This window comes from Caenorhabditis remanei, chromosome IV, assembly GCF_010183535.1.
Source record: "Caenorhabditis remanei strain PX506 chromosome IV, whole genome shotgun sequence".
Taxonomy (NCBI): Eukaryota; Metazoa; Nematoda; class Chromadorea; order Rhabditida; family Rhabditidae; genus Caenorhabditis; species Caenorhabditis remanei.
Window position 1 is genome coordinate 711158 of NC_071331.1, and position 27759 is coordinate 738916.

General features: G+C 39.1%; 5 protein-coding genes across 5 annotated transcripts; all 5 read left to right on the forward strand.

Annotated features, from left to right (window-relative positions):
- Window positions 1-2071: 2071 nt before the first annotated feature.
- Window positions 2072-4349, forward strand: GCK72_012111 (uncharacterized protein; the record flags this gene model as incomplete). The annotated part of the gene is made up of 4 exons (XM_053728852.1): window positions 2072-2123; window positions 2172-3219; window positions 3414-3619; window positions 3883-4349. The coding sequence occupies 4 exons, from the start codon at window positions 2072-2074 to the stop codon at window positions 4347-4349; spliced, it is 1773 nt and encodes a 590-aa protein (XP_053583624.1).
- Window positions 4350-6229: 1880 nt separating this feature from the next.
- On the forward strand, window positions 6230-9710 carry GCK72_012112 (uncharacterized protein; the record flags this gene model as incomplete). Its single annotated transcript, XM_053728853.1, has 5 exons — window positions 6230-6472; window positions 7679-7848; window positions 7959-8102; window positions 9056-9507; window positions 9589-9710. The coding sequence occupies 5 exons, from the start codon at window positions 6230-6232 to the stop codon at window positions 9708-9710; spliced, it is 1131 nt and encodes a 376-aa protein (XP_053583625.1).
- Window positions 9711-12570: 2860 nt separating this feature from the next.
- On the forward strand, window positions 12571-14152 carry GCK72_012113 (uncharacterized protein; the record flags this gene model as incomplete). The annotated part of the gene is made up of 4 exons (XM_053728854.1): window positions 12571-12658; window positions 12849-13387; window positions 13703-13972; window positions 14021-14152. 4 exons carry the CDS (start codon window positions 12571-12573, stop codon window positions 14150-14152), a joined length of 1029 nt encoding a protein of 342 aa, XP_053583626.1.
- Window positions 14153-14696: 544 nt separating this feature from the next.
- Window positions 14697-16399, forward strand: GCK72_012114 (uncharacterized protein; the record flags this gene model as incomplete). The annotated part of the gene is made up of 4 exons (XM_003105329.2): window positions 14697-14745; window positions 14930-15453; window positions 15926-16195; window positions 16241-16399. 4 exons carry the CDS (start codon window positions 14697-14699, stop codon window positions 16397-16399), a joined length of 1002 nt encoding a protein of 333 aa, XP_003105377.2.
- A 1054-nt stretch (window positions 16400-17453) lies between these two features.
- Window positions 17454-18141, forward strand: GCK72_012115 (uncharacterized protein; the record flags this gene model as incomplete). Its single annotated transcript, XM_053728855.1, has 4 exons — window positions 17454-17499; window positions 17553-17686; window positions 17733-17947; window positions 17997-18141. 4 exons carry the CDS (start codon window positions 17454-17456, stop codon window positions 18139-18141), a joined length of 540 nt encoding a protein of 179 aa, XP_053583627.1.
- Window positions 18142-27759: the final 9618 nt, after the last annotated feature.

Sequence of the window (27759 nt, forward strand, 5' to 3'; positions counted from 1 at the left end):
AGGTTTTATATTTTATTTGAAACGAAGGAACAAGTCACTGACACGTTACATTCAGAAGAGGAGTTAAGTGAGATTTAAATTAGACCGGGTTAGTTCGTATCAATTTTTGAGTGGTTAGACCGGAGATCTTATCCGGAGTAAGGTCGTCTTCTTGTTTCTCGGGGGGACGAACGACACAGGAAAATGAAGAAATAGGGAGTTCTATAGTCAATGTTTCAGATTACACCAATATTTTTATTAATTCGGGGGGAGGGGGGGATTGGAATTTGTGGAAATTATGTTATATTGTCAAGAATCAGAAACAGTAAAATTCAGTTGATTTTCAACTATGAAAAAAGGTGTTTCTATACACTTAATTTGTTTCTGACTACACTCCCAAATTTCAAAAGAAGATAACTTTATATTTTGTTTTGTGTCAAGATGGAGAGAAATACAACACAATTGTATTGGGATTGAATAGAATCGGAAATGTTATCTCCGGATAGAAATTGTGGGAGAGAAAAAGAGAAGTGGATTCAACTCTTTAGTTATAACTCAATGTATTGTTATATGTATGTACTTATTTTGTATCAGTTAAGGTGAACATTTCAGCGTTACCCAATGCGTATTAAAATATTTTAATTACTTTAATCCAGTTTTTCCTTCTTTTGTTTTGGCATATTTTGGAACTGACAAGCTCATGACTCCAGAATGAATAAGGTTGAAAACAGAGACTATGTAGTAATAACAAACCACAAATACTACCCGAGATTTCCAAAAACTTTTATGTTTCGAATCTTCTTCAAACACTGATTAATTAGTTTTCAGTAATTTATCACTGGAAGTGTTCATATTGCTAACTTATATGTATATATTATATGTTGGTGTATGTTATGTATATGGCAGTCTGATTAAAGCAAAAAGCTATCACGTATTTTACTGACACTTTGAAACACGTAAATTTCAATACTAAAAACCGGAGTTCAGGTTGAATTGGACTATTAGAGCTAATTAATGTATGAGTGAAAAAAACGATAAACCCAATTATGCTGAAAGTCATTAGCCAAAAATGTGTATGACCAATTTCATAAACAGTTTGAAACTAAAAGTAGTTTTTTAAAATTGAATTCACAATACTTGAAAAAAGTGAGAATCGCCATTGATTTGTAGCCAAAAATGAAGAAGAAAAATAAATATTCATTAAAAAACATAGTGAAGCAGTAAAGATTTAAATAGATTATATAAAATGTCAAGATAAGTTTTAAAGAAATATTATTATTCGAGTCTGCTTCAAATATTGGTCAATCAATTTTTAGCAGTATACATACCACTGGAAGAGTATAATTAGCATGCATATCTAAATTTGAGTTTTAAAAAGTGTGGTTTAGGTCGAATTGGACTGCCAGAACCAATTTAAAAATGTATGAGTGAGAAAAACGATGTACCCAAATATGCACTGGCGGAAAAGAAAAAATATTCAAATTTTGACAGTTTAGCCGATTCTCCGAAAAAAGTATTTATGAATGTTTCATAAAATTCATATTTAACATCTCAAATCACACCCACTAATTAATTCATAACGAAACGAGGATAAATAACGAAACTGCACAGCTCCAACATTTGATATGAACCTAATCAAATTCAAAGTCAGAACACCTGAAAATAAGAATTTGAAACGGTAATACAGCACGTGGTCATAAATAATGCTACACTTGCAGTTTTTAGTTAGAAATGGTCCACTTTGTAGGTGTGTCACGGTATCACTAATAGTCCCACAATGTCAACTCTATATGGATTGCAGAAATCAAAAGTAGAGCTTTATTTTTGTATTTGACAATTTTTTTATACGGACACACGCTAGCAAGTTATTGATTGTTACAGTCCTAAAAGGAGAAAAATCAATGAAGAATGAGCGTAGGAAATTGTAGACTTGTCATTTTCTCCGATTTTCTGCTCTGGGTGGGTAGATCAAAATTTGTATATGAGTCTGTGGCTGCCAAAACAATACAGGTGTTCAGAAAACTTTATTTTTTCTTATTGTTCCACTTGCTCTTTCATTCTCTGTACTCCTCATTCTCTTGTACTTGGAATCATGTCGGATTATTACTACGGAAGCGATGAAAACGACTGGAACGACGGATGTGGTAAGTTATTTCTGAATAATATTGAAACTTTAGTTGTGTTTATTTCAGATTTCTTCAACGAGGAGGTCGTTCTCAAAAAACGGAGTGAGGAAGAAAAGGGGAAGGTGTTCGATTTGGATCAATATCTGGAGTCATCGGAACCGATCTATGACGACGATGGAGATATTGACTGGTTACTTCCTCAAGAAGAGGAAATTGATATTTCGAGTCCAACTCGCTTTGTGTCAAATGAACGAGTGCCAGAGTCAACTACTCAGCAAGAGGCTCAACTAGGAAGTTATGGCTCAGCGGACTGGGAAAGCCAAGTCAACTTTACCATGCAGTATCCAGATGGAAATTCCTATTCAGGGGACTGCTACTTAGCTCCAAGCCGTGATGTCTATGATGTTTCTCTATGGGAAGAAAAGGAAATTCTTATTTCGAGTCCAACTCGTTTTGTGTCAAATGATCGAGTGTCAGAGCCAATCGCTCAGCAAAAGGAGTTCGAGCATTACGAAAAATCCCGGAAACAACAGGAGTACGCAGTCCAGCAGTATCCAGTAGGATGTCAGGGCTCAGCGGCATGGGAACGCCTGGACAACTTCACCATGCAGTATCAAGATGGAAATTCCTATTGGGGGGACAGCTACCCAGCTCCAATCTATGATGTCCAATGCGTCCAGGTTCAAAATCAGGATTACCCTGTGCCTTCTATTCCTACTGCAGAGAATTTGTACTCAGAGAACCGAGAACCTGCTCCAAACCATGATCATCTTGATCTCCCAATAGCCCCTTGTCCAAGTCAACCTCTTGCACCGCTGAAGCAACCTAGATTCATCCTTGTCAGCCCCAAGTCAAGACGACGACTTCAAGCCGTCCGGAAGTCTAGGTCACTATACACAATCCCTTTACGGACAACTCAAAAACGAGCGAGACGAAATCTCCCCCCGGTTACAGAATCCACTGTGGAAGTGACGATTTGGAGAAACGAGAATGGTAAAATGCAAAAAGAATTACCGGTTCGACCACCCTTTTCATATCGGACACTCGCTAACTTGGTGTGTCTCAACTCGCCGAGCAGAAGTGTGTCTCTCCAAGAAGCATACTCCTTTGTCTTGTAAGTTTTTTTCTATTTTGTGATTATTTCTATTATCTCAACACAGCACTTACAACTTCGCTCTACCGAAACTCTCTTGAGAAATGTCTCTTTTTCTCTGACTCTCTCAATTTCGTGCACAATTTTCTTCTGTTTCGGTAGAGCGCGGTTGTAAGAAACATGCCGTGCCAATACTATTAAAGTATTTTTTACAGACACCACTTCCCTTATTATCGATTCATTGAACAAAACTCGTGGAAAAGTACGTTGCGGAAGATTATGTGTAGAGGGGAACTATTCGTGAGAGTGTTCAAAGATGACTCCAGGGAGGTGTTGTACGAAATGAAAAACAAGAATGTGGATGGTGTTGGATATACAGACTATGAGATGGAATGGATCAATCAGGATCGAAGAGACATAGGTGAGTTTTTGAAGGAGATCAAGGATGTGCGAAAAAAACTGTATCGTAAATTGGTTGGAAAACTTTTTTTTTAATTTTTGACCGAAAAATTTAAATAATTCAAACAAAAACTATTTTTGTTACTAATTTTTGAAAATTTCAGCAGAAATTTAATGATTTTTTCGAACTGTTTTTTCTAAAGCTATCCGAAAATTTTTTGCCGTAAATATTTCGTACAGCCCTGAGCGACATGATAAATTTGGAATCTGATTTCCCTATTTCAGATTTCTTCCGCAGAATGCAACGTGGACAACTCGGACTTCCACGACAACTATTCTACAGCGTGATCGGCCTCGGGTGCCCAAAATTGGCAGGACCAGAGAATTCTGCGCTGTTCTACCATCTTTGGTCCCTCGGACATCGCTTCGACAACATCACGAATCTATTCAAAAGCCATAAGACGGAGTTCACTGGGGAGGAGCCAGTATTCGATGAAGAGCGTGTCTTCCTTAATCTGACGAACAATCATAGAATACATGTGGACAAGAAATGGGGATACGGTGTGAATATGGAGGATGGACTGGAATGGTCAGAGAGGGACAGTGCTCTGTTCTTCAAGAATATTTTATGGTATTTCAACGAACAAAAAGAAATGAAACGAAGGAATCTGCCGAATTGGGCGACGCCTTCATTAGTGAGAGAAAATATTCCAAGAGATCAGAATGTGGATCTAAATACTGTAAACATGTAATTATTATTGTCAAATAATGTATCTGAATGAATAACGTTTTTATTCCACAATTTTAGTCTCTTTATACTAGCGTCCTGTTATAGTCCGGTCCAGGGGTCTTACAACGAAGCGAGTAAGAGACAACTCATCTAATTCTAACCGTTTCAGCCATACCAAAAAAGTAATAGTAGCAATTGTACTCTACTCCGGCCTCGAATATTGATTGGTATTTCTGTGTTTCTAATTAGTTAATGAAAAAAATACGTACTGTCGGGTGAACATTTTTGGTGCTGCTACTGTAAAAGAATAAAAGTTTCGACAAGGATTTTCAAAAAAAATTTCTCGGGCTGACTGCGGCAGGGGATCGTAGGCGGAGCTCAAATTGCATGCGGAGCAGATGAAATTCAAGCAGATTTTTAACAAGCAACATTGAATTTCAAGATAAATTTGCATTTTAATCTATGTTTTCAACGTGTTTTGCTGTATGATTGCATATTTTTCAAGTTCAATCGATTAAAGCCGCACTTGGAATTCAGACGGCGATTTTTTTTGAAAAGAACTATAAGTTAAATTTATTCATGTAGATTTTAGTAAATTAAAACCGTATTAGTGGAGAAATAATATTTTTCTTGAGAAGTAAATTTAAGTGTGGGTGTTCCTCAAATACGTTTTGATCAGAACAGTGATTTTTCGAAATTTCATTTTGGAACTTCAGGTGTTCATAGCAATCATCACATTATGTTTCAACGTTTCCATAAAACTTTTCCACTTTTCAAGTCTTGATTCCATGGGATAAGGAACAACACATCAAGCCAGTCGAAAAATTGTATAAGATATTATCACTCGTCTAAAAACAAAGTTGGATAAGGTATGAGAATATTAACTTAATGAAACAGATTGTCTATGCCTACTGCCACGTGGATAAATTGAACTGTTTCACAAGTTTTTATTATTGTGGCCATTGGACCGTTTACTACTGTGTGGTGTAGCAAGATAACTACCATTACAGATCATTTTTCCAAATTTGAGCGAAGGACTCTTTGCGGGTCCTATAGCATCGAACTTCAGAATTTGTGCGAAATTGAAATTTAGTGATGTGAAACATATATTGTTTTTCTGGTTAAACTTTTCCTCCACATCCTTACCATTTCAATTCAGCAATTCCGTCATTTATCAGGAATATCTTTGACTTATCTTTTCAACTTATTAGAAAGTACAAAAAAACATGTACTCCGTACAGATTTGAGACTGTGAGACAATTAGATTTTACCGGGATACGTTTATGAAGTTCAACGTTTTCAGCTATAACCATCGACGTTTAAATAATTAATTAGGTAAATGTTCTTTATGAAACATTATATTTTAAATTTCTGCTCTCGTCGTCATGCTCACTGAAAACTGTCAGCTATGACGTGGAAACAAACCAACTTGTGCTTCCGGAATTTCTGCTCATGTTCAAACTAAATAATCGCAATAGAAACTGCAAATTTCGCATTCTTCATTTTTGAACGGTGTGGATAAAAAATGGGAGATGCGCTTGTTACGTGCAAGATGAGCCAGAATTTCTATCAATCTGTATTTTGATGAACAAAATAATATAAGAAGGCAGACTTTGGTCAACTGGGAGACGCCGTAATAAAGAATATTGGAAGCGCCCGATTTGGGCATCCAAACGCTTGATCCATCCATCAATTCAAATTCAGAATTACATTGACTTCCCTAACACTCTTATAATAAATTGCACTTATCTCTTCTCATTAAACTCTTTTTCCTCTTTCCCTTCTTCTGAAGAATTGTTATCCCTCCCAATGGACCACCCTCCCCCCACTCAATACTGTCTACCTACCATCCCAATAACAAAAAACTCATAACAATCCCCCTCTTCTTTTTCTCAAATCACAATGCCTTGCTCTCAAGTCTCGTGGCGTTTCCCCTCGTTCATTCCAGAGCTGATGTCGTCGCCGAGGTGTCTACAACATGTATACCAGTCATCGTGCACATTCATTTCCTTATTCTTAAACACTTTTTTGATTTATCTCATTTCCTATAAGTCGCCGAAGAAACTTGGAGATTATAAATATCTCATGATTTATACAGCCGTGTTTGAGCAGTTTTATACTGTAGTGGATTTGCTCACAGAGCCGGTATGTTGAAATCTTTTTTAGCTCTGAATTTGTCGACAGACATGAAGAGAACGTTGCACTAGTTAAATTTCCGTATAGTCAAGTTATTTTTGGCATGAAACCGCGTAGAAATTGTTATTGTTTATGTACAGGAGGACCCCCAGGGAGAGTCGGGGTCTCGAATTTTCTTGTCTAGTCTTTTTACGCAGTAGATAATAAGTTGAAGTACTTAAGAAATCAGACACCTAAGTTATTTTAAGTTGAAGATTGTTAAGCTTACCATTCTTACTAGGGAATGGTCAGGACTGACTTTGGAGTTCAGCAACGAGACCTAGCAGAATCGATAGACAATCAAATTTTAATGAGAAATCAGTTTTCAAAAATTGCTGACCCTCCAGAATCCAGATATTCAGGTCTGAAAATCCAAATTTAATACATGTGATTTACTCAATTAGTTAGTTTTTTATGAATTTCACAGAAATTTCTAATCGGTACAACCACGTTTTCTAATAAAGTTATAAACAAATAGAAAAGCAAAAACTTACAAAGGAATGCTCCAGACGTATCTAGGCTTTACAAATTGGCACATATTCTATTAAGTACTTCTCAACACGAAATATAAGTATTTTAGGTCACTTTAGGGCAAAAATTGAATTTTTCGAAATACTCAAAATCAATTTTATATCCAATGTTTCCCTTTTTTTTCTTTTCTTTATACAACAAGTGTAAATCAAGAATGAAAAAGCGAACTGACAAAGTTTTTACCACATTAATGTGTTTCAAGTGAAGCATGATTTCCAATGTGTCAAAACCATACTGGTAAGCTATCGCTTAAGTCGTTTTTAAATTTACATATTTCCTGAAAAATATGTAGACTAAAATGTAGATATTGGCGAGTTCTATGTATGTGGCCTACTACGGACCCGATGGGGAAAAATTAAAAATGGCCGCGGTCTATATTTTGGTATAGTATTCAGCTCATTAAAAAAAATTTCAAGAGAGTTATGCGGCGGTTTGCCAGTATGGTTTTGACACATTGGAAATCATGTTTCACTTAAAACAAAAAAACAAAGGTACCACAAATGTTTTGATACTTGTGAGATGTCGTAATCAAGTAAGTTTTTAAATCAATAGAATTTTTTAAATATATTTTTTTACAGTTGTAGAATTCTTTTAATAGATACCAAAGTTTTCTTTTTTTAGTCGTATATCACAAAAACATTCCAGACCGCGTACTCCTACGGCTACTCCTTTGTAGTATTCCGTCGGTACAATGCCACGTGGACAAATGCAGAAGAGTCACAAGTTCTTATAGTTGCCTGGTGTGGACTATTCGGATCATCCATGGCAGTCTTCGGAGTTCATTTTGTGTATAGATTCGCTTCAGTGCATCCGAGGTAAGCGAATTTCACAAAAGTCTTATGACGAGATACATAACGGGAAAATGATTTATCACAAATTGATAAGCCAGTCCTGAAACATTGATTAAACTTTACGTCTATTCCAGCAACTCTGTTATCTGTACTAAAATCCAATCTATCGGCAGGAATGTTCTTGTTTTATTCGCGATACCAGTTGTCTATGGTGTCTGGTGGACTTTTGTATGTATTGTCTACTGTCGGTATTCTCATGAGACATATCATTATATCAGGTATATAGTTTGCTCAAAAGGGAAATCTTTGGAGACGCGGCTTTTAAACGATCTATAAATTTGGATATAGGTACCATAGTTGTCCGGAATCCGGATTCCGGAATTCCGGAAAATCTGAATTCTCATTCCGGTTCCGGATTCCGGATTCCGGAAATAAAAAATCTCATTCCGGTTCCGGATTCCGTATTCCGGAAACTGAAAAATCGCATTCCGTTCAACTCTGATAGATACTTTCGACCATACTTGTCAACCGGGCCGAAACATGCCAACACGGGCCGGCGCGTAACTCGCGTCAAACTAAGTTTTGTGAGCTGAAAATATACCAAAATGTAGATCTCAACGTGTCCGTGGCCTACTACGGGCCGGATGGCTATTCGTTAAAAAGCCATTCTAGCCCGGCCCGCGGCACATTAACGAATAGACATCCGACCCGTAGTAGGTCACGGACATAGAACTCGTTGAGATCTACATTTTGGTATATTTTCAGCTCACAAAACTTAGTTTGACGCGAGTTACGCGCCGGCCCGTGTTGGCATGTTTCGGCCCGGTTGACAAGTATGCTTTCGAAAAAAGGGAGATCATTTCCGCCATCAAAACCGGCTAAATGTCTCCGCGAGCCGTGTTATGAGCTCTCAAACTTTGCTTTTTCAAATGGAATTCCAATAGGCCGCAAGCTATATATGTGTTCCCCAGTGGTTTTCCTGTGCTCGTACATTAAAAAATAAAAACATCTTTGCGTTTCCAAGTGAAAAAGCTTTCGAAAAGTTATACATTTAGCCAGTTTTAATGGCAGAAATGGACTTCCCATAGTCAAAGTACCAAATTTATAGATCGTTTGAAATCCGCGCCTCCAAAGATTTCCATTTTTAGCTTTGTCAAGTGTCTGTTTCAACTTTCCCATAATTTGTTTACTGAACATCTGTTGTTCATTGAGTAATTGCGCTTTGTTCCAGAAACGTTACCAAATCCCTTTACAACCTAAACATCGAAGATATCAGTTACATCTCCGCTGTCTTCTACGTCGACAATCCTCTAGATGGCTCCATCCACCTCAACATTGGCAGCTGGATAGCCCTCTGTCAGTTCTCCACTATGGTCGGCTCCTCCATGTTTTGTGTCAGCTACCTTGGCTATCGATGTTATTCCGAGTTATCAAATCAACTGTCCATGACTTCTACTCAATCGAATTCTCTTCAAAAACAACTATATTTTGCATTAGTTGGTCAAACAGTGATCCCAATTGCCTTAATGTATTTCCCTATCTGTGTATTTGTGTTTGGACCAGTTTTTATGGTAGAAATTGGAGTTGTGAGCACATTTTTGACACATGCGGTGACTCTATACCCAGTTCTGGACCCTCTCCCAAACATGTTTATTATCAAAAGTTATCGGAACACTATCATGAGTAAGTTATTTATTTCTGTCTTACTAAATCAATAAGAGATATTCCACTATATTGTTACGTTTCATTAGCGATATGTTTCAGCAATGTGGCAAAATCTGAAAAACGGGACTTTCTGCTCATCCAACAAGCATCGGATTACTGTAGAAACTGTGACAAGTGTGGGGACAACAATGAGACAATATAATTCAAGTGTTGTGTTCTGATTGCTTAACAAATATTGCTATATATTTTGATTTCATTTCCACGGGTTTTGTAGTAGAATAAATTTATTTGTAAAATTCGATCTATTGTGAAAATTTTTCAAAATTTTGAATTACCCAATGTGTGAAACCGCATAAAACTTTTATTGTTTCCCTGTGGTGTCTTCTAGCAAGATAAAAAGTCGTGCCGATAATTCTAATGTTGTTGAAACTGAGTCTGCCGTTTTATTGCATTTTAGGGGAATGTGTTTAGTTTTCCGATGATATTTACTCGAGCGGTTTTATGAAAAATATTATGTTCTACTGTATTTTTAAATAAAACTATTTTGATAATGTTAGGCTGTTCTGCTAATGTACCGTTTTCACCATCCAATACGTTCTCAGAAATGTGCCAAATTTGAAATACGTATCACTTTGCTCATCCAACAAGCATCGGGCTACTGTAGAAACTGTAACAAGTGTGGGGACAACGATGAGACAGTATAATTCAAGTGTTGTATTTTGATTATATATATATACCTATATTTGATGACAAAAGTGGAATAACAAAAGAAATACATTTAAAAAAAGAGGGAGACTAGATACATCCTTCACGAGATGGACTAGTAAAAAATATGAAGGAAAATGTGAGAGAATTGGAATAAGGGGTAAAATAACCGGGAGAAGAATTAATGGAGTTAGCAAGTTTGAGGAAGAGAAGAAAACCGGGGGAAAACATGGCAATTAATCAAAATACTAAAAACGGGTAATAGAGGAGTTAAGGAGAGTTTCGAATTTAGATGGAGGAAGGAATTGGGGGACATGGGCAGTAAACCAATTGATATTAATATTTTCTTAATGATCCATGGTAACCTGATGTTGCTGAAACTGTATTAAACATGTACTGTGACTGCTTGCCTCAGGTGGCTTCAAGCAGATTCCTAGTCGTTTGGTTGTCTGCATTCTGAGGATTACAGTTTTATCATTGATTGATTATAGTAACAAAAAATCGAATTACCTATTTTCAATATCAAAACAGATTTCACAGTTTTCAAAAGTCCGTCTGTTTGAACATTTAGAACTGAATTATCACCGATAAACATCAATTAATTCATATAAACATTAACCTCGACATAATCATACCCCGAAATAGTAATTTTTTGGAATTTTTAATTTGTGGATTGGCGACAAGCTCAGTACGGCCATGCAAAAATGCCTAATTCTGTACTAGATTGTTTTTGAAAATTGTCAGCATGAAAGTTGCCGGATATAGACTAGCAACATCAGTGGGGTCATAGGAGAAGCCTTAATTCGTCATTAACAATAATATGATGCCTAGCAAGTTCAAATTTCATGTTTCTGTGACTAAACTTTTTAGAGTGTAATTTGAAAAAATAGTGCCAAAATGTTTATCATTTTTTAAACCAGTTGCTGACACCATTGAAATTAATAACTTATACTCAATGAAACTCTTCTCAAAAACAGTTATATTTTCAACTATAGGCAGACAGTTATCTCAATCGCCTTCCTATATTTCTCTATCTATGGTTTCATATTTGAACCAGTTTTTAGGGTAGAAATCGGTTTGGTGAGAACATTTCCCACACTTGTGTTTATGCAACTAGCTTCGGATTACTGTAGAAACGTCTATAAGTGTGCGGAAAATAATGTTATCGAAATATCTTAAAAGAAAAAAATCTGAGACTGTTGAAACTGAATTCTTAATTTCGAAATATAATAGAATAATTTATTTTCGAAATAAAAGGGAAACTTTGAGCAAATGTATTTCCTACTATTCACTGTAACTTATAGCGTCCGAACCTAAGCGATATTTCTTTTCCCGTAATCCCCATTTTTTCCAAATTTTAGCGAATAATTACCTCGTACCTTATATTTCACATATGATCAAGTAGCGTATTGGTATAGTCAAGTTATTTTTGGGATAGGACGGGGAAAAATTGTTATTGTTTATGGACAGGATATCGTAGAGGTTTCCTCAGGGATTACTCTTTTCTGAGTTTTGGACTCCCCCTGAGAAATTTTTTCATCAACACAAATTATTGGATAAGGCAAATGTGTCCTGTTTCATCACACTGAAAAATAAAATTGTTCAGTAAACTTCTATTGTTCTTTATGCCCCAAAACGTGACAAAATACTAAAAATAGAGATTTCAGTTTATCGAACGAGCGTAGGATTACTGTGAAGACTGTGACAGGTGTGACGATAGCGATGAGACTTTATTCTGGAGCTTTTATGTTTTCATTGATTAGAATGTCAGGATTGGTGATTAAACATGTCGCTTTTCATCTGATGTTGCTGAAACTGAATCTTTCATCACGTCTTCTTATAAAACCGAATGGGAGCATTTCTGAAGAAAAGAAACACGAATTTCCAAACAAGGAATGTGCATTATTCACTTGATATTTGAAACTGTATAAAATTTAAATTTTCACTGTTTCCCGGTGATGATGTTTAAAAAACAGTTAGGGACATTCTAGTTTGTAAAAATATCATCAAACTAGTTGTTCTCTCCCTGTTGTGAGAATATTACTGTGAAAACAGTGGCAGGTCCCGGGACAACAATACAACCGTAAGATAGTGAAACTTTTAAGTTTCGATAATTCAACTCGAAGCATTGATAAAAAAATACGTCACTATTCCACTTCTCTTGCTGAAACGGAAAAATAATATGTTGACTGCATGATAACGAACTTTTTGAAAAAAATACGCTAATTTCTTCTTTTTTTTGGAATTTTGGTAGCCGGGTTTTAGAAAACCTCCACGTAAAGGTCATGGAGATTTTCTCCATGCGTTTCTTAATTTTCGATAAAAGTTCCACGTGTACCCAACGAAATTTCATTTTTTCGTTATTTTTCATTCCAAATGGGAGCAAATCAATCTCATCGAGATGCCGAAGAGCATGAGGATTCTGAGGATTCTGAAGACTACCAGTGTTCTTATTTGGAAGATTGTGAGTTGAGATATTTGGAACGGGACGTTTGAAACCAAGACGTTTGGAAACCATGGTAATTCAATTTTACGGATTTTTTCAAATAAAAAGAAGCAAAATGCCATGATTTCCAAATGTCTGATTTCAAAACGCCCCGGTGCCTTAAAGACTCGCTAAATCTTTTTTCTACTGAATAAAACCAAAATTTTAGATCCGAATCCACTTGGACGATTCAAGTCATCATTTATAATCAACGGAATTCGGGAAAAAATTGAAAATCGCCACAAAGATCCTACTATTTTAACAACACGGTGTCGCAGAGGGAAAATCGGGCTATCATATTCTATTAGCATGCCAATTAACGATACAAGACTAAAGTTTCATGTGTATTGCAAAGCGTATAATGTGAGTCAAGACTGGACGGTGAAGGGAGAAGTTTTATGTATTTTTCACAACTGGCAAAACGAGGAAGAGGATTCAGTTGTGCTCACGGATGCAGTTTTCGAGAAAAAAAGCGGAAGAATTCCGCATAGAGTGATTTCAGAGATGACTTATGATGAGCTGCTAAATGAGGATAATGGTTTTGTGAAGAATGATTCGATCTGGGTTGAGGTGGATTTTGAAGTGGAGGAAGTCATTGGATTCTATCGACCGATGGTTTTTAATTGGCGCCAGGAGGCAGAGACAGAGAAAAAGGGGCTGGAATTGGAGCTACGTCATTTTAATGAGAGTTTTTACTGCAGTAAAGAGGTATGAGATCTGGAAATCATACTTGCAAACCGGGCCGACATGGATCGGTGCGTAACTTGCTCAAAGCGCAATATTATGAGCTGAAAAATATCCTATAATGTGTATCTTGGCGATATCTATGTTCATGGTCTACTACAGGCCGGATGGTCAATCGGTAATGCGCCACGGGCCGGGAAAAAAGACCAAAAACCCAAAAATGGCCGAAAGGTTATTATAGTCCGACCGGCATCACATTGACGATTTGCCATCCGGCCCGTAGCTACGCGTCGGACCGATTTGCAAGTATCCAAATCAAAAATCATATTCTCTTTTTAGATTCTATCTTTTCACACCGAGAGCACTAAGTATTTGGAAATTGGAATGGAAATACGAGACGATTATTGCTTTCCATTAGACACGTTTCTTGATGTTGTTCATGGATTTCCCGTTTTTGGAAATGGACGGTGTTTTACGCAGATATCGTACATGGCACACACTTATAGAGCGCCGAACGTACTGAAACGAATGGAAACTCAGGCTATGCGTCGACCAAAACACCATATGCGGACTAACGATGCAATAAAATACAACTGGAGAAGAGTTGTTGTGAGTTAGGAAAATGTCAGAATAGATTTTAAGACGGTTTTCATTTAGCACACCTGGCTGGCTAGCCTGGAGAAGATCGAGAAAGCGGACTTCGAGAAGTTGGATATTGAAATGATGTCGGGGGAAATAATGAAGGCGATTGTGAAGAGAATAGTTTATTTGAGTGATCACTCTTACTAGTGAGAAGTAGATGCGTTTTGTTTTGTTTTCTTTCTGTTTCGAATAAAATGTTTAAAGATACTTTTTGAACAATAGGCAATGTCGGATGTAAAGAGTTTTCGAGACAAAAAAACTGAAAAGTTTCAGAACCACGATTTTCTAGGACCAGGACGTTTAGACGCCGAGAAAATAATTTCGAAACGATAATTTCGAAACGTCTGGTTTCAAAACGTCCCAGATACTAATTTAAAAGCTGAAACAGCTCAAAACAAGCCTATGTCACGTTTTAAAACGAGACGGTTAAAAATCGATTGGCTGAGTGCAAAAATATCTTTTGCAGTTTCTAATTCTCTATTTCAGTTTGGCGATCGAATTAACGAAATTACAACAGCCGAGATCCTAGAGCCTCACTCTTCAAGAATTTTCAGTCAGAGACGTTTTGAAACATGAAAAAGCCATTTTCTTAAATAATATTCTGTTTCAAACACTAAACTTGATGACCCAGGTCATTTTTTTTTGCACTGTTAGCATTCCCCCACCAATTCTCAATCATTTCTCAACAAAAATGTCTCAAGAATTCAAAAAACCGTCGAGAACTTCGTATTTAGAAAAATGTAAGTTCTGATATGCACATCACGCTTCTTACAACCGCGTTTTACCGAAACCAAAGAAAAATGTGTGCGAAATTGAGAGACTCAGAGAAAAAGAGACATTTCTCAAAGTGATTTCAGCGGAGCGCAGTTGTAAAAACTGTGCCAACCTAATATGCCACCCTAGATTCTAGAATCACAATTTCAGATCCTCACCCACTCGGTCAATTTAAATCTTCAATGATAATACATAATATCCGAGAGAAAATTGAAAATCGATTCCAAATTCCAAGACACCAAAGTCGATGGCTTCAAAAAACCAATATTTCGTTTGCACATGGCATTTTGCTCACTCCTAATGCCCAAACATTGAAAATCATCGCTTTCTGCAAATCGAACGACCCGAATTCCGATGAATGGGACATCAAAGGAAAATTAAGGTTCACTCTGCACAATTGGGTCGATGACAGCCGATCAGTCACACTGGAAAGGGAGGATGCACTCTTCAAAAGTGAATTCGGCACAGCGCCAGTCACAATGAATACTCATGTGACTTTCGAAAGGCTTCTCGAAAGAGGATTTGTGAAAGATGATAAAATCTGGATAGCAACAGATTTTCGAGTTCAAGAAGTCTCCAGATTTTATCAACCAATGGTTTTCAATTACCGCTCTATGATGAAAAACTGGGTAGCATTCCAACATTTGAATGATACGGTTTACTGTAGCAAGGAGGTAGGAAAACATCTTATAAAGTATTGATTATAACTGCGCCCATTTTCAGAAATGTAGTCCGGGAAAATAGCTACATTTTGAAACAAAAATTGTATAAGAATTCTAAAAATGGGCGGAGCTATAGACGTTTTAGTTTAAAAAACATTTTTGGTTTTAGTTTTTCAGAATTTTTAGATGTCATTTATACCAAAAGATAGAGAATCACACGGGTTAAAAAACTCGTCAGTTTTAAATTTATGAAAATGTAACTGCGCTCCACTGCACCATTTTTTCCATTATAACTCCGCCAATTTTCAACATTTCCAAGTGGTTTTTGGTTCAAAACATAGCTGAATTCATGATCTTCAAAGTTTAATGCCACCATTCTTACTAGTATGCAAGCGCCCATTTTCAATATTTTCAAATGATTTTTATGTCAAAATGAAGCCAATTTTATGATTTACAAAACTGTAGCTTTTTGATTAACTTCCAGATCATTTCTGCTCACACGAAAGGGACACCCAAAACTTCTTTCGTATATAAAAAAGTGTACACTGGGTCATTCGAGCAATTCCTGGATATTGTTCATGGTTCTCCGGTTCCGGTATTGAACGTAAAAGACTTAGTTGATGTTCTGAAAGATTCTGAGAGTTTTGGAATGCGGAATGTTATTAAACGTCTGGAACCTTTCGTAATTTATCAATCAAATTTGATTGAGTACTTGGGGCCGATTGCAGTGGAATACAATTTGAGACGTGTCATGGTGAGGCTGGTAAGTCGAAAACTGACTGAAAAATTTTGATTTCAGCATGCATGGATAAATAGTCGGAGTCTTCTTTTCGAGAAGCCAGGTCTCTTCGAGAAGGCAGATCTGGAAATGTTAGAAGTTGAGAAGATTTCAGGAGAAATGATGAAAGCGATTGTTAAGAAAGTTTTCGAGGCGGATAAGAAAAAAAGCTCGTTTTGATTTTTCTATGAGTTTTTGTGTTGAACAAAGTTTTTGAAGTTTTTTTTTTCACATGTGAGAATTCAGTTGAACAATCTTATACTATCACTACGGCACTAAGGGTTACAGATCAGTAGAAGGTATTCATAACCTGACGAAACGGAAAACTGTGAATTATAGGTCTTTTTCTACACTTTTCTCTTATTTAAATGAAATTTCTAGACCTTTCTCGTTCTTTCAGCGTGTTGTACACCGAATTAAAAAATCTTGAAGTATGAAAATGAACCTGTCGAAACGCATAAATTATGATAAGAAAATATCATATTAGAAGACCACTCCTCTTACAACTGCGCCCCCATCGCAAACGAGAGAGTATCGACGAGAGACGCAGAGTTTTTTTCTCGCGCCAACACAAAATTTCACAGTTTTCCATACTTGCAAATTTACGGCCCGGCTTCAAAAAAAGGTACCTATTTTTCACCAAATTTTTTGAATTTTTTTGAAATTTTACATTAAAAATTTCAATTTTTTGATGCACAACTATCGTTTAATTGAATTCTGAAGTATAGTCAAAAATTCGACATTTTTGGGAAAAAAATCAAAAAAATTAAAATCTTCGTTCAAACTTTCAGTTCAAATTTTTCAGCCGGGCCTTCGGGCCGGGCCGTGGAAATTCTCGTCACGGCCCGGCCCGGCCCGTTGCAAGTATGCAGTTTTCGATCTATTCTCGCATTTTTTCATAACAATTAAAAAAATACTATAAACAAATGCGAGAATAGGTCAAAAACTGTGAAAATCTGTGTCGGCGCGAGAAAAAACTCTGCGTCTCTCGCCGATACTCTCTCCCGTTTGCAATGGGGCGCAGTTGTGATAGGCGTGAACTGCTAATTACTGACAACAATAGGCATTTTAATTACACGCTGAAAAGAGAGATAACGACCTTGCCCTCATTACCATTGTATTCATTTTTTCAAGAGGTTAAATTGCTTATATGTATAAGCTGGCGGTTACTGAATCAAAAAGAGTTTAATCAAAAGATTAACGCAGTCTGAAAACTCTCAGTGCCTGTTGGACAATGAAGCTACCGATCCCTATTGGAATCCCTCTTCTGCTACTATTAGGTTGGTAGAAGACTCACGAATCAAGGAAGAAAAAAAACGAAGAATTAATTTAGCTCAATTGGTGTATCCTGCGGCAATTGTGGTCAAACGTACCACTGATACCGAAAGAAACCAATTAGTGGCTCAAGTTAACAACATGCGTTCGCAAGTGGCAACTAAAAAGAATATCTCGAACATGCACGAACTGGTGAGCAGTTAAATGTGTTCCTGGCAATCAAAAATATCAATTTCAGAGTTATGATATGGATCTCGAGAGACAAGCCCAGACAATGAATTGCAATTCGCCACCTACTGGTCCTTTCATGGTCGTTTCTGTACTGTCGAAAAAATGGCAAGCCGAAATCAATGCTGCTCCTTATGCGGGTCTTTTTGGTCCACAACAAACACGAATTGGATGCGCGAAGCTCAATTTGGATTGTTCTGTTGGTGCATGTTTGATTGGTCCCCAGTTCGTGATAGTCTAATTGAACACCTACCTGTAAACAATAAATTTTCAGAAGTAATATTTCGAAGAATGACTTCACAAAAGGAGAACCCGGATCTAACTGTCCGAATGGAAAGGCGTCGAGTGGATTGTGTAGAGGAGCAAGTGGAAACTTCAGAGGAGTCAGAAAGGCAAGACAGATTGGTTGGGAATGGTGAAGTGAAAAAAGCGGAAGAAGTCTGTATGAATATTCCTAATTCATTTCTGATACCCTGTTTTATGAATGAAATATTGAATGAAGAGACCAAGTTTTTGCTTTAAATTACTTGCAACAAGAAAGCATAGGTCTTTTTCAACCCCCTTTTCTCTCATTTACGATATTTTCAGGTGCGATAAGGAAGGTAACAGTAACGTCAATGATAGAATTGGACAACAGGATAATGATATCAAAAATCATTGTAGATCTGTGTTTCACATTGTCATGAAGTGATCTAGTGGTTTTTCATACTTGCTTGTTTATGGAAATTGAAATAAAAAGGGTGTTGATTGGTTACAGCCCATCGTAACGGATAGGAAAAGATTTTCAAAAGTTTTATTATATGATTTACACGAAACAAACAAGTTCACGTATTTAGAACGGTCAGGCTAACTATTTCTCCCATCCGAGCTCCAGAACTTTCTTTACAATCTGTGGACAATGGGGTCTAGCGGGCGTCGGAGGACCCACCCATTTCCGGGGAATTATGAGAGAATGTCTGTTTTGTGAGCGGTAAAGTGGAGATAAGCGGTGCAAGCAGATAACAGTACACAAGTGTAAACGAATCCCAATTTATTAAGGAAATATGGAACAATGAATAAAGAGCGGTCCATAATGATTTGGCCGAAGAGTTGTTCCGGGTTGGAATGTCGCGTTATTAGCGGGAGAAAATTGATTAAAACCCGATGTTTTAAGGGGAAAAATCATACGAAAAACCCTTCATGAGGGAGAAGATTATAGCGGTTTTACACACTTTTTAGGCCACAATTCAGGCTTACCTTCTACCCTTATTAGAAGGGATTTTGCCACCTTATTAGAAGGGGCAGTAGAAGTGAATAGAATATAGATCGGGCACAGATTGGGTCAGAACCATTACGGGACACCGTGAATGGGGAGCGGCCGTGACGACAGCCTGTGACTGTACGACTGAACTGAACAACTGGACTGAACTCGAGAGGGCGCGCGCCGCTGCCTTATATAGTCGGTCGGCTGCGTGGGTGCCCCTCGTTTCGTAGGTGCCCGCGCTTTAGCGCGGGCATTCAAATATAATTATTGTGAGTGTGGTTTGCTTAATGAGCAGTTTTAACGTAATTTAACACGGTAAAATGGGAAATATAGTAAACCGGAAATAATAAAAGCATTTAATGACTCTAGATTTGTGGGCAAAACCGTAGAGAGTCATTAAAGTGCTTTCAAGTTGTCAAATGAATGCTTTGCATGGTACAGTTGACAACACTCCGGGGGGGAGGGGCGCGACAGGATTTTGATGTCGGCTGTGTGAACATAATTGATGTGAGTTGCTTTGGTCCGTGTAGGGTTATAATCCTGGGAGCGGCCCGCCGGCGAATTTTCAGCATCATAATCTCTGACTATATTAGGCAGAGTGTTCTGTGGGTCTTGGTAGACTCCACCCTCAGTACTATAAGAATCCTCCAGGAGAGTCATGCTCTCTAGATCGGTGGATTCCCCAGGTGTTATTACAATCTGCTTGTAATCTTCTGACTCATCTTCAGCAGTTCCTTTATCTGCTGGATGTGCAGATGTTTCAGCAATATTGGGTAAGACATTTTTTCGAAATAGCTTTGGTGCGTATTTCTTGTCAAGTGTAATCAAGGTGGTTGGGAGAGCGGTCTTTGATAGAGTGTTTTCTGCAGAAGCAGGCTCTTGTTCCGCTGGAACCTCGACATCGTAAGACTCTGTACCCTCTCTCTTATCCTCTTGACATTGGTGGTTCAGAGATTTTAATTCAAGCGGAATAAGGTGGCATACTGGTCTTTCGATTAATTTTCCCTGACACTTGACAATGGCCGAGCGGATTTCTCCGTCTCGTTTGGATTTGTTCACTTTAATGGTGACTCCTAATGGCCATATATGTCTATTCAGCACTTGTCTTTTGACAATCTGAACTATTCGTTCATAGATACTTTCCTGCCATGGGGCTAAGTGAGTGGTGTATCTACACGTGATAGATTCTGATGCTGAGACCCATATCAACGTTTGGCTGAACTCAAAGTACTCTGTACACTTGTTTATTATAGCAGCGTCCAGCTTCAACGTACCGACATTATCTGAGTAAGTTTCAGATGAAATAGCGTCTGGTACAAGCCTTAGGAGCGCTCCACGCGAAGCTGAGCAAGTGTAAATGAGTACATCTGCTGTTTCGAAGCTTTTGTCGACATAGTTTTGATACACAACGGGACCATAATAGTCGAGATCGACTTCGGAAAACTGTTTAGATGGCGTTGTTTTGCACTTTGGCAAAGTAGCGGTAATAGGGTAAGCGAACGGATAGCTTTTTGCAATATTGCATGCTACACGTCTCTTAATTATACTTTTTGCTAACGCTTCATCTTGCGCTGTCCAATATTTGGTCCGGAGTACTGCTCGAGTATAGTTCTCAGGCAAGTTTCCGTTGATTTCGTGTGTCTCAAGGACGATCATAAAAGCTAAATGGTGATCGTCGTGTAACAGGATTGTCCCATGTGCTTCCTGTGAAAGAACTGGGTTGTCCACACGATACAGATCACTGGAGTTCTTGTAGAAGCTCCATGAGAATGGGAGTTTCGGGCCGATAAACTCGGTGTCCGGATAATGTTTTCCGATGATGAGATACCATGCGACTTTTGCCTGATGTACAGGATCTTTAGAAGCGGTAAACTGTTTCATCAAAGGTTTTTCCCATTGTTTTCTATTCAACGTTTTGCTGAATGCGCTAAGAATTATAGTGACGATTCTCACTAATTTTTTCTGAGCGGGGAGGTTTCCAGCAATCGTGAACTTTAGTGAAACTCTTGAATCACTGATAAGAACGATATGTGAGTCGTTGATAGCTCGGGAATCGGGACTTGGCAGTGACAATTGTGTCTTTGATAGTACTATAAGTCTCAACTGTTGTGTTTTTGACTGAAGAACTTGTGGTAGTGAGCTTCCTAAATCAACCAGTGCTAATATATTTTGGTTGTCAAGAGTCTCAAGGCACATGGATGTCAAGCGGTGATGTATATTCTCAGCTACTGCTGTAGTAATATGATGGAGTGGACTTGTACGAGACACAAATTGTACAACGCGGTATATTCCGTATTCCTCGAACGTGTTTGTAACGACTGTCTGAGGACAATTGATAGTTAGTTGGTCAACAACTGGAGCGGTTTGGAGCGGTGAGATAGCGGACACTTTAGAATAAGATGTATTACAGAGCGCTGTTGGCAAGTCAGCTTGTGACACGGGATTCGGTACTTTTGACCCCGTGTCTGCCGGAATGCCTCTATTGTGGGCTGTCAGTTCCAGCAGCCAGAAAAAACTGGACGATTGGTTCAGCTTCTCTTGGATAGTTTTTGGTATCTCTGTAATACTCTTTCTTTGGGCATCCGCCCATGTGATGTAGTCCACCGCAGTAACCGCAGCATCTGCGCGTTTTGCACGTGGTAATATCGTGCTTGAAGTTGCAGATTGGACATAGACCTCGCTTTGCCGCTGCCTGTCTGAAGGCGGTGCTTGACAATTTGCATCTGATCGGATTATGCATACCATCGCATGTTCCGCATTTATTGGCTTCCTCATTTTCAAATGGGAAGGATCGAGCGAGCAAATACAAGTTCACGCCTTTTTCCCCTGGAGCGTAAATTCCGTCCAGTTGGGCCTTTGTAGCAGTATCATAGAATGAATTTCTGTAGGCGTTGGGATTATAGGCTAGCGGTCTGTCCGATTGCGGTTGCTCATCAGAACGTTCAATTGGTTGACCGTTGGTGTTTTGGGGATAAGAGGAAGCTCTGGCATAGTGGATGGACGCGAAACTGGTGGGAACTTCGTTTTCAGCTATTGGTGTAACTTGACTCATGATGGTGTTTTCCATTTCAATATTGTCAATACACTGAACAATGCGTTGGAGCACTTGAGTTTGGGTGACTCTTGGTCCCATCTTGCTCAAAAAGCTTGCCAACTTTGCACGTATAGCTGGTTGGAGTTTTCCCACGATGATATGAATCGCGGACTCATCGTCTTCTGACATGTTCTTTTCTCTAAGTTGTCTGAATACCACTGAATGGGTTACTACGTCCAATCTCATCTGTCTAGTATTAGATTGATGGAATGGCAACTGTTTGAGTTTAGTCAGGAGATTGTATTTGTCATTGCATTTCCCATAGACTTCTCTGAGATTTTTCAGAGTGGTCTCGATGGCTGACTTTGAGTCAGTGGACTGATCTATGCAGGGAGTAGCTTCTCCTTTCACTAATGTGGTGAGAATAGCATATCTCACGTCGTCATTCAACCTCGGGTGTTTCATGACTGAGTTGGCAAAGGTTTTCTCGAAAATGTCGAGTTTGCCGGTGCCGTCAAAGGCTTTGATATGTTGTATTAGAGTATCAAGACTGATGTCTGTATGATGACTGGAGCGGCTTCTATGACGAGAGTGAGAGTGAGACGGAGAGCGGGATCTGGAGCAATTGCGGTGTCTTTTGTCCGTATTGGATCTAGACGTTCCGCTTGGCTCATCTGCCGTACATCCTTGTTTCTCGTACTCTTCAATGAAATGCTCTTCATCTTCAGCGTCTCCATCATGAGTTACTGAGGCATCTTCGGCCTTGATTAGATCTCGAAGTCTTTGCTCTAGTCTTTTATCAACCAGGGTTTCCAGTTTCGCCTGACCTTTTGCCATTTCTGCGAAGATAGCAGTGTTGGTCTTATTTTGGGTGATTTCAATACTGCTGAGTTTGTTCATGACATTGATGAGCAGCATCTCTTGGCTAGTTGGATTTGCCTGCGTTGTATTATTATCCTTAATGTAGGATGGGTTTGGTTGGCTCGTTGGAGTTGGTGCTATTGGTGTCGCAGAAGACTGAACAATCGCATCTTTGGCGATATTTTGGTTCGAATCCGTTTGGACCGATATAGCAGTAGGATCACTGTGCCTAGCGGTATGCTCTATGTTCGTCAGTATTTTACTGTGATTTTCGGAGCGGGCTGTGGCAAGATCCATTTGGGTCTCCTGACGGAGGAGTCTTTCTTTTTCCAACTCCAACCGTTGTTTCTCCGTGGCCATTTGGGCTAGGAGTTTCTTTTCGTTGTTGAGTTTCAATCGTTGGACTTCCTCCTGAAGTCGACGGTTTCCAGTTTCTGCTTGCTTGAGCATCGACTCGTTGATCGAGGTGGGCTCTGGCAGTTGGTTTCGAAGGTCAGATGACGTTTCGTGATAAGTCGAGCTCTGAGAAGAGTTGCTTTCCCGATGATCAGTCGGTACGGCATCTTCGCTATGAGCTGAGTTCTCATTGGGAGACTGATGTTTGTCTCCGTGATCACAGTCATCCGACATTGTCGAATTTTCAGGATTCAGTGAGATGTTTTCGATTGATGGAGTGTTGGTTGCCAAGATAATTTTCAACTTGTTGGCGTTGTGGTTAATCAATAAGATGATTTCATCCATATGTGCCTGGGCAAGATGGTTCTTGACATCCGACATGTATTCCTCTTTCTCCGGGGATGCTTGCATCTCCGGATCCGAGAATTTGGTTATGATGTATTCACCCAAGTTCTGGAGGGCAGCTGAGGTTTTGTGAAGGTCTTGTAAGATCTCCTCTGCATCCACCAGTTCTTGTTGGTGAGTTGTGATATGTTCCGCGTGCGGATCTTCAAAGAGTGCAATCGCATGATCTGAACTTTCAATAAGTTCGCCAGCGGTCTTGCATTTCTTCGTGATCGAGGTCTTGAGCGGACCCACGATTCTCTGAAGCAACGAGGTTGCTTGCAGAGGTGGAGAGTTGTGTCTCATGCGAGTCAAGAGGTCTCCACGAGAGGAGTTTCTTGACGTATGGTCTTCTGGAGACATGGAACGAGAGCGATTTTGCTGGTTAGGCAACATACTTTGGCGTTGGGAACGACAGGAACAGCTAACTGCTGTAAATTAACGTTTGTTTTTCTTTGAAGGAGGCTAGCAATCCTTCGCAGAACGTCGTCGTTAGGTTTCGAGTACGTTGAGCTTGTTAGCAAATCACATTACGGTTTCTTTTGAACCGGCTTTTAGACTTATGCATAACTATGAGCTCGCGAGTCTCTAGTTTTTGAATGTGGATGCCTGTAATGCTGGCAGAATGTGTGCCTGTAATGCTGGCGGAATTTTTGCCTGTAATGCTGGCGGAATTTTTGCCTGTAATGCTGGCTGGTGTTTGCCTGTAATGCTGGCGGAATGATGTGACTCCGTGATTTATCACAGTTCATCTACATTTTTAGTCGTCTTTCGACTTCACGTGGTTTTGTTGCCTTATTGCCCTTTTTGAGGTTGATTTCTCTTATATGAGACCTCTCTAGTCGTGGATTTCACGTTTGTAGTTGATGGCAATGAAACTTTCCACGTGACGAAATATTTCTAAGGAATATAATTCATTTCACTTAGAGAAAAATCGATATTACACTGTGAACCGATATTGACGCTCATGATTGTCTCTATGTACAGATCAATAGCTTTTTGTTGTATGTCAAGATTCAAGTAGCCAACTGGAAAAATGACGTTGAAGTATCGATTCCGACTTCTGACTGCTTAGGGTCCACTATGTACTAGAAGGCCTTTCTAGCACGAGTTAACTTTCAGCGGTGCTTTATCTCTAGCTGCCACTTTAGAGTCATTTTAACTGTCCGTCATAAACTCGTGGTATAGGGAATAAGCAGTCTTCCGTTCGGGTCTAGTGAGGTGGCGCCTCATTTGAGCCTATAATTGTCATCAACAATTATGGTTGCCACAATTCACCGTGTTGAAAGATTCTTCCCGTTAGTTCCGGGTACAATACTCCGAATCCAGATGGATCTAGAAGCAAATGTAGATGTGCTGACGATTTGTCGCGAAGTGAAGCTTAGCGGGCAGACTTTGACTAGAGTATGTCTAGACAAGCTGACTGAGCTTTGCATATTCAGTTGAGTGGACGACGCGTCATGTGTATGATGCTAGATAAGCGGACTTTGGCTAGAATTTGCCTAGTCAAGTTTCCTTTAGTTAGCTGTGAAGCGTCATTTGTCAACAGAAAACTTCTGTGGAGTAATCTCGGACGTGCTTCGCGTCTATGTAGCGAACGTATCTGGATTTCTTGTCCATCAGAAATTAGTGATGTTTTCACCAATGAGTTCATATAGTCAGTTGTGGCGCTTAATTTGCCTACAGAAATCTTCTGTGGAGTGATCTCGGACGTGCTTCGCGTATATGTAGCGGACGTATCTGGATTCTTGCCCATCAGAAGTTTTAGTGCTGTATTTACCGATATTCTTTAGTGTGCACTTTGTATAAATTGTGCTTAAGTAACTAGCGGTCGTACATGACGCCTACTAGTATAGGTTTTTGTTTGGTTTATATCAGCAGTGTCCTCGACTGAGGTTCTACTTGATATTTGAAGTGTTGGAATACAGGTAGTGCTTTCTTTGAAGTTCTACTAGTATTGTTGCATAAGTAGTGTCCTCGAAAGAGGGTCTACCTATACCATATGAATGCATAAGTTTTTTAGCTGGCTATTGCCGAAGTATGTGATGTATTAACCGCTCAGGTACTTGTTTGTCCAACTTCGACTATCTGCGAAGACTTTCTGAACTGTAGATATGAACAGAGTTTTGACTCGGAGGTGTGGAGAACGAAAACACTGAAAACTAGTTATGAACGGAGTTTACCGGGCTTTTCAGCCACAACTTTAACAATAAAAACAACGATAATAAGGTTTAACAATGTAAAGACAGTAGAGGAGACTGGGGAGCGGTCGCCATAACCAACGATCCATCCTAGTGACGTTTGTCCGAGGTGGATGCATATTGTTTGGGATCCCACGATCTCTTCTGGAACATTTCGTTCTCATGAAAGCTATCTTTTGTATGTTTTACCTGGTAGAGTCCATTACGTGGAGGAGCATTTGGTCTGTCCTTAGCGGTATTCTGCTCCTTTTTAAGGAAGCAGAAGGTTTCGCTATGAGCGGACATTGCTTTGTTTTCGACTTTCGCCGAGCAACGTGGACAGACGATGTTCTGCTGTGGGCAGTTGACGTGTCCTTGACCTTCCTCTTTGTACTGTCCGATGCACTTGACACAGATATTTTTCTGTTTTGCCATTGCACGGCGATCATCGTATCCGGTGACAGTTTTGCACTCTTCAGATGTGTGAGTGAGCTTGTCGCAGAATACACAGTACTTCTGTAAGTAATGCACTCTTATTGAAGCTTATTGTTTTGTTTTTAACTCACTTTTTTGAGCGGAATTCGCGAGGGATCTCTCTCTTTCCCATCCGTGAGCGGTCTTTGACTGGCGGCGACGACGCCGGAAACAAAGGTTCCGATGGTATTGATTTTCTCGTGGAGCGGTGAAATCAACTCGATGATACTGTTGAATTTCTTCGCCTGATCTTGTTCTTCCACCCATTTCTGCTGTGCCTTGGCCAGAGTTGAAAAATTCTGGGCCAATTGGTCGTATTTGGCGAGCAGAGTGGAGTTGAGATTCATGGCGGTCTCCACGATCGCTTTGTGGTCAGAGAGAGCGGTCATTCCTTCATCGACTTTCCCAGCCAGATCCGCAACTTCGGTAATGAAGTCAGGAATTCCGTCGGTTTGTTTCATTTCGATGAGTGACTGGAGTTTCTCATTTGACTCAGCGACGTCTGAAATAAGAGAGCCTTATTTAGAGCCTGTGTTTGGTTTGTTGTTGATTCATACCCTTTCTGAGATTCATAACCTCTGAGCAGTAATCCTGCCACCAGTGATCATGATCCATCGAAGTTTGTTCAGGTTCGTCCGATAAAATCATGATGACTTCCTCCTGTTGGACTTCTGGGACGAGAGCGGTCTTCTGGCGTTTCGGAGAAATGACGATGTTGTTTTCCTTATTGGAGTCATCACCTTCAACAACCGGAAGAGTCTCTTCTGAGTGTTCTCCGTTTGGAGCTCGTTTCAGTATCTTCACCGATGTAGCGGCCGAGTTGTCATCTGACTTCTCATCGGACTTCACATTCGAACGTCGACCCATTCTCTAGTTAACAATTCTGTAATTTTTACGAATTAGTCACCACGCTTATATAAGCGTTGAGAGAGATAGGGTGATTGGCGATAGATACCAAAAAAACTGAATCAACAATGAATATTTCCTTTATGGAATTTTTCTTTAACCAATTAATTGTTTTTTGCACAAAAATTATAAGTGAGTGTTGTTGAGGCATGTTATGAGTGAGTGCTGTCGATCGTCAATCTTATCGATTGGGGCACGAGCGGTCCTCCTCTGTCAACAACTTCTGATGCCGTCCGTAGCTCTGATCGATTGAGCGGTCTTCGGTTCCAATGGGCTTGTGCCCTTGAAGTCCTCAGACTGAATCGCAGTATGGAGCGGACGTTGTACGAGCTGGAAATAAGAATTGCTCTATTTCATTCTCGTTGCAGATGAGAGAAACTTTGTTTTTCTAGAATATTTCGTAAAGAAATTAAGTTTTTCTCACGAATTATTGGGAATTTCTGAATATTCAAGCGGTTTTTAATAAATTTTATTAAAGTTGCTTGGATTTTATTAAGAATATGCTTGAAACGCTTGAATGTTTAGGAGTTTTCAGCTCAAAAACAGCTTGCTGCTTCCC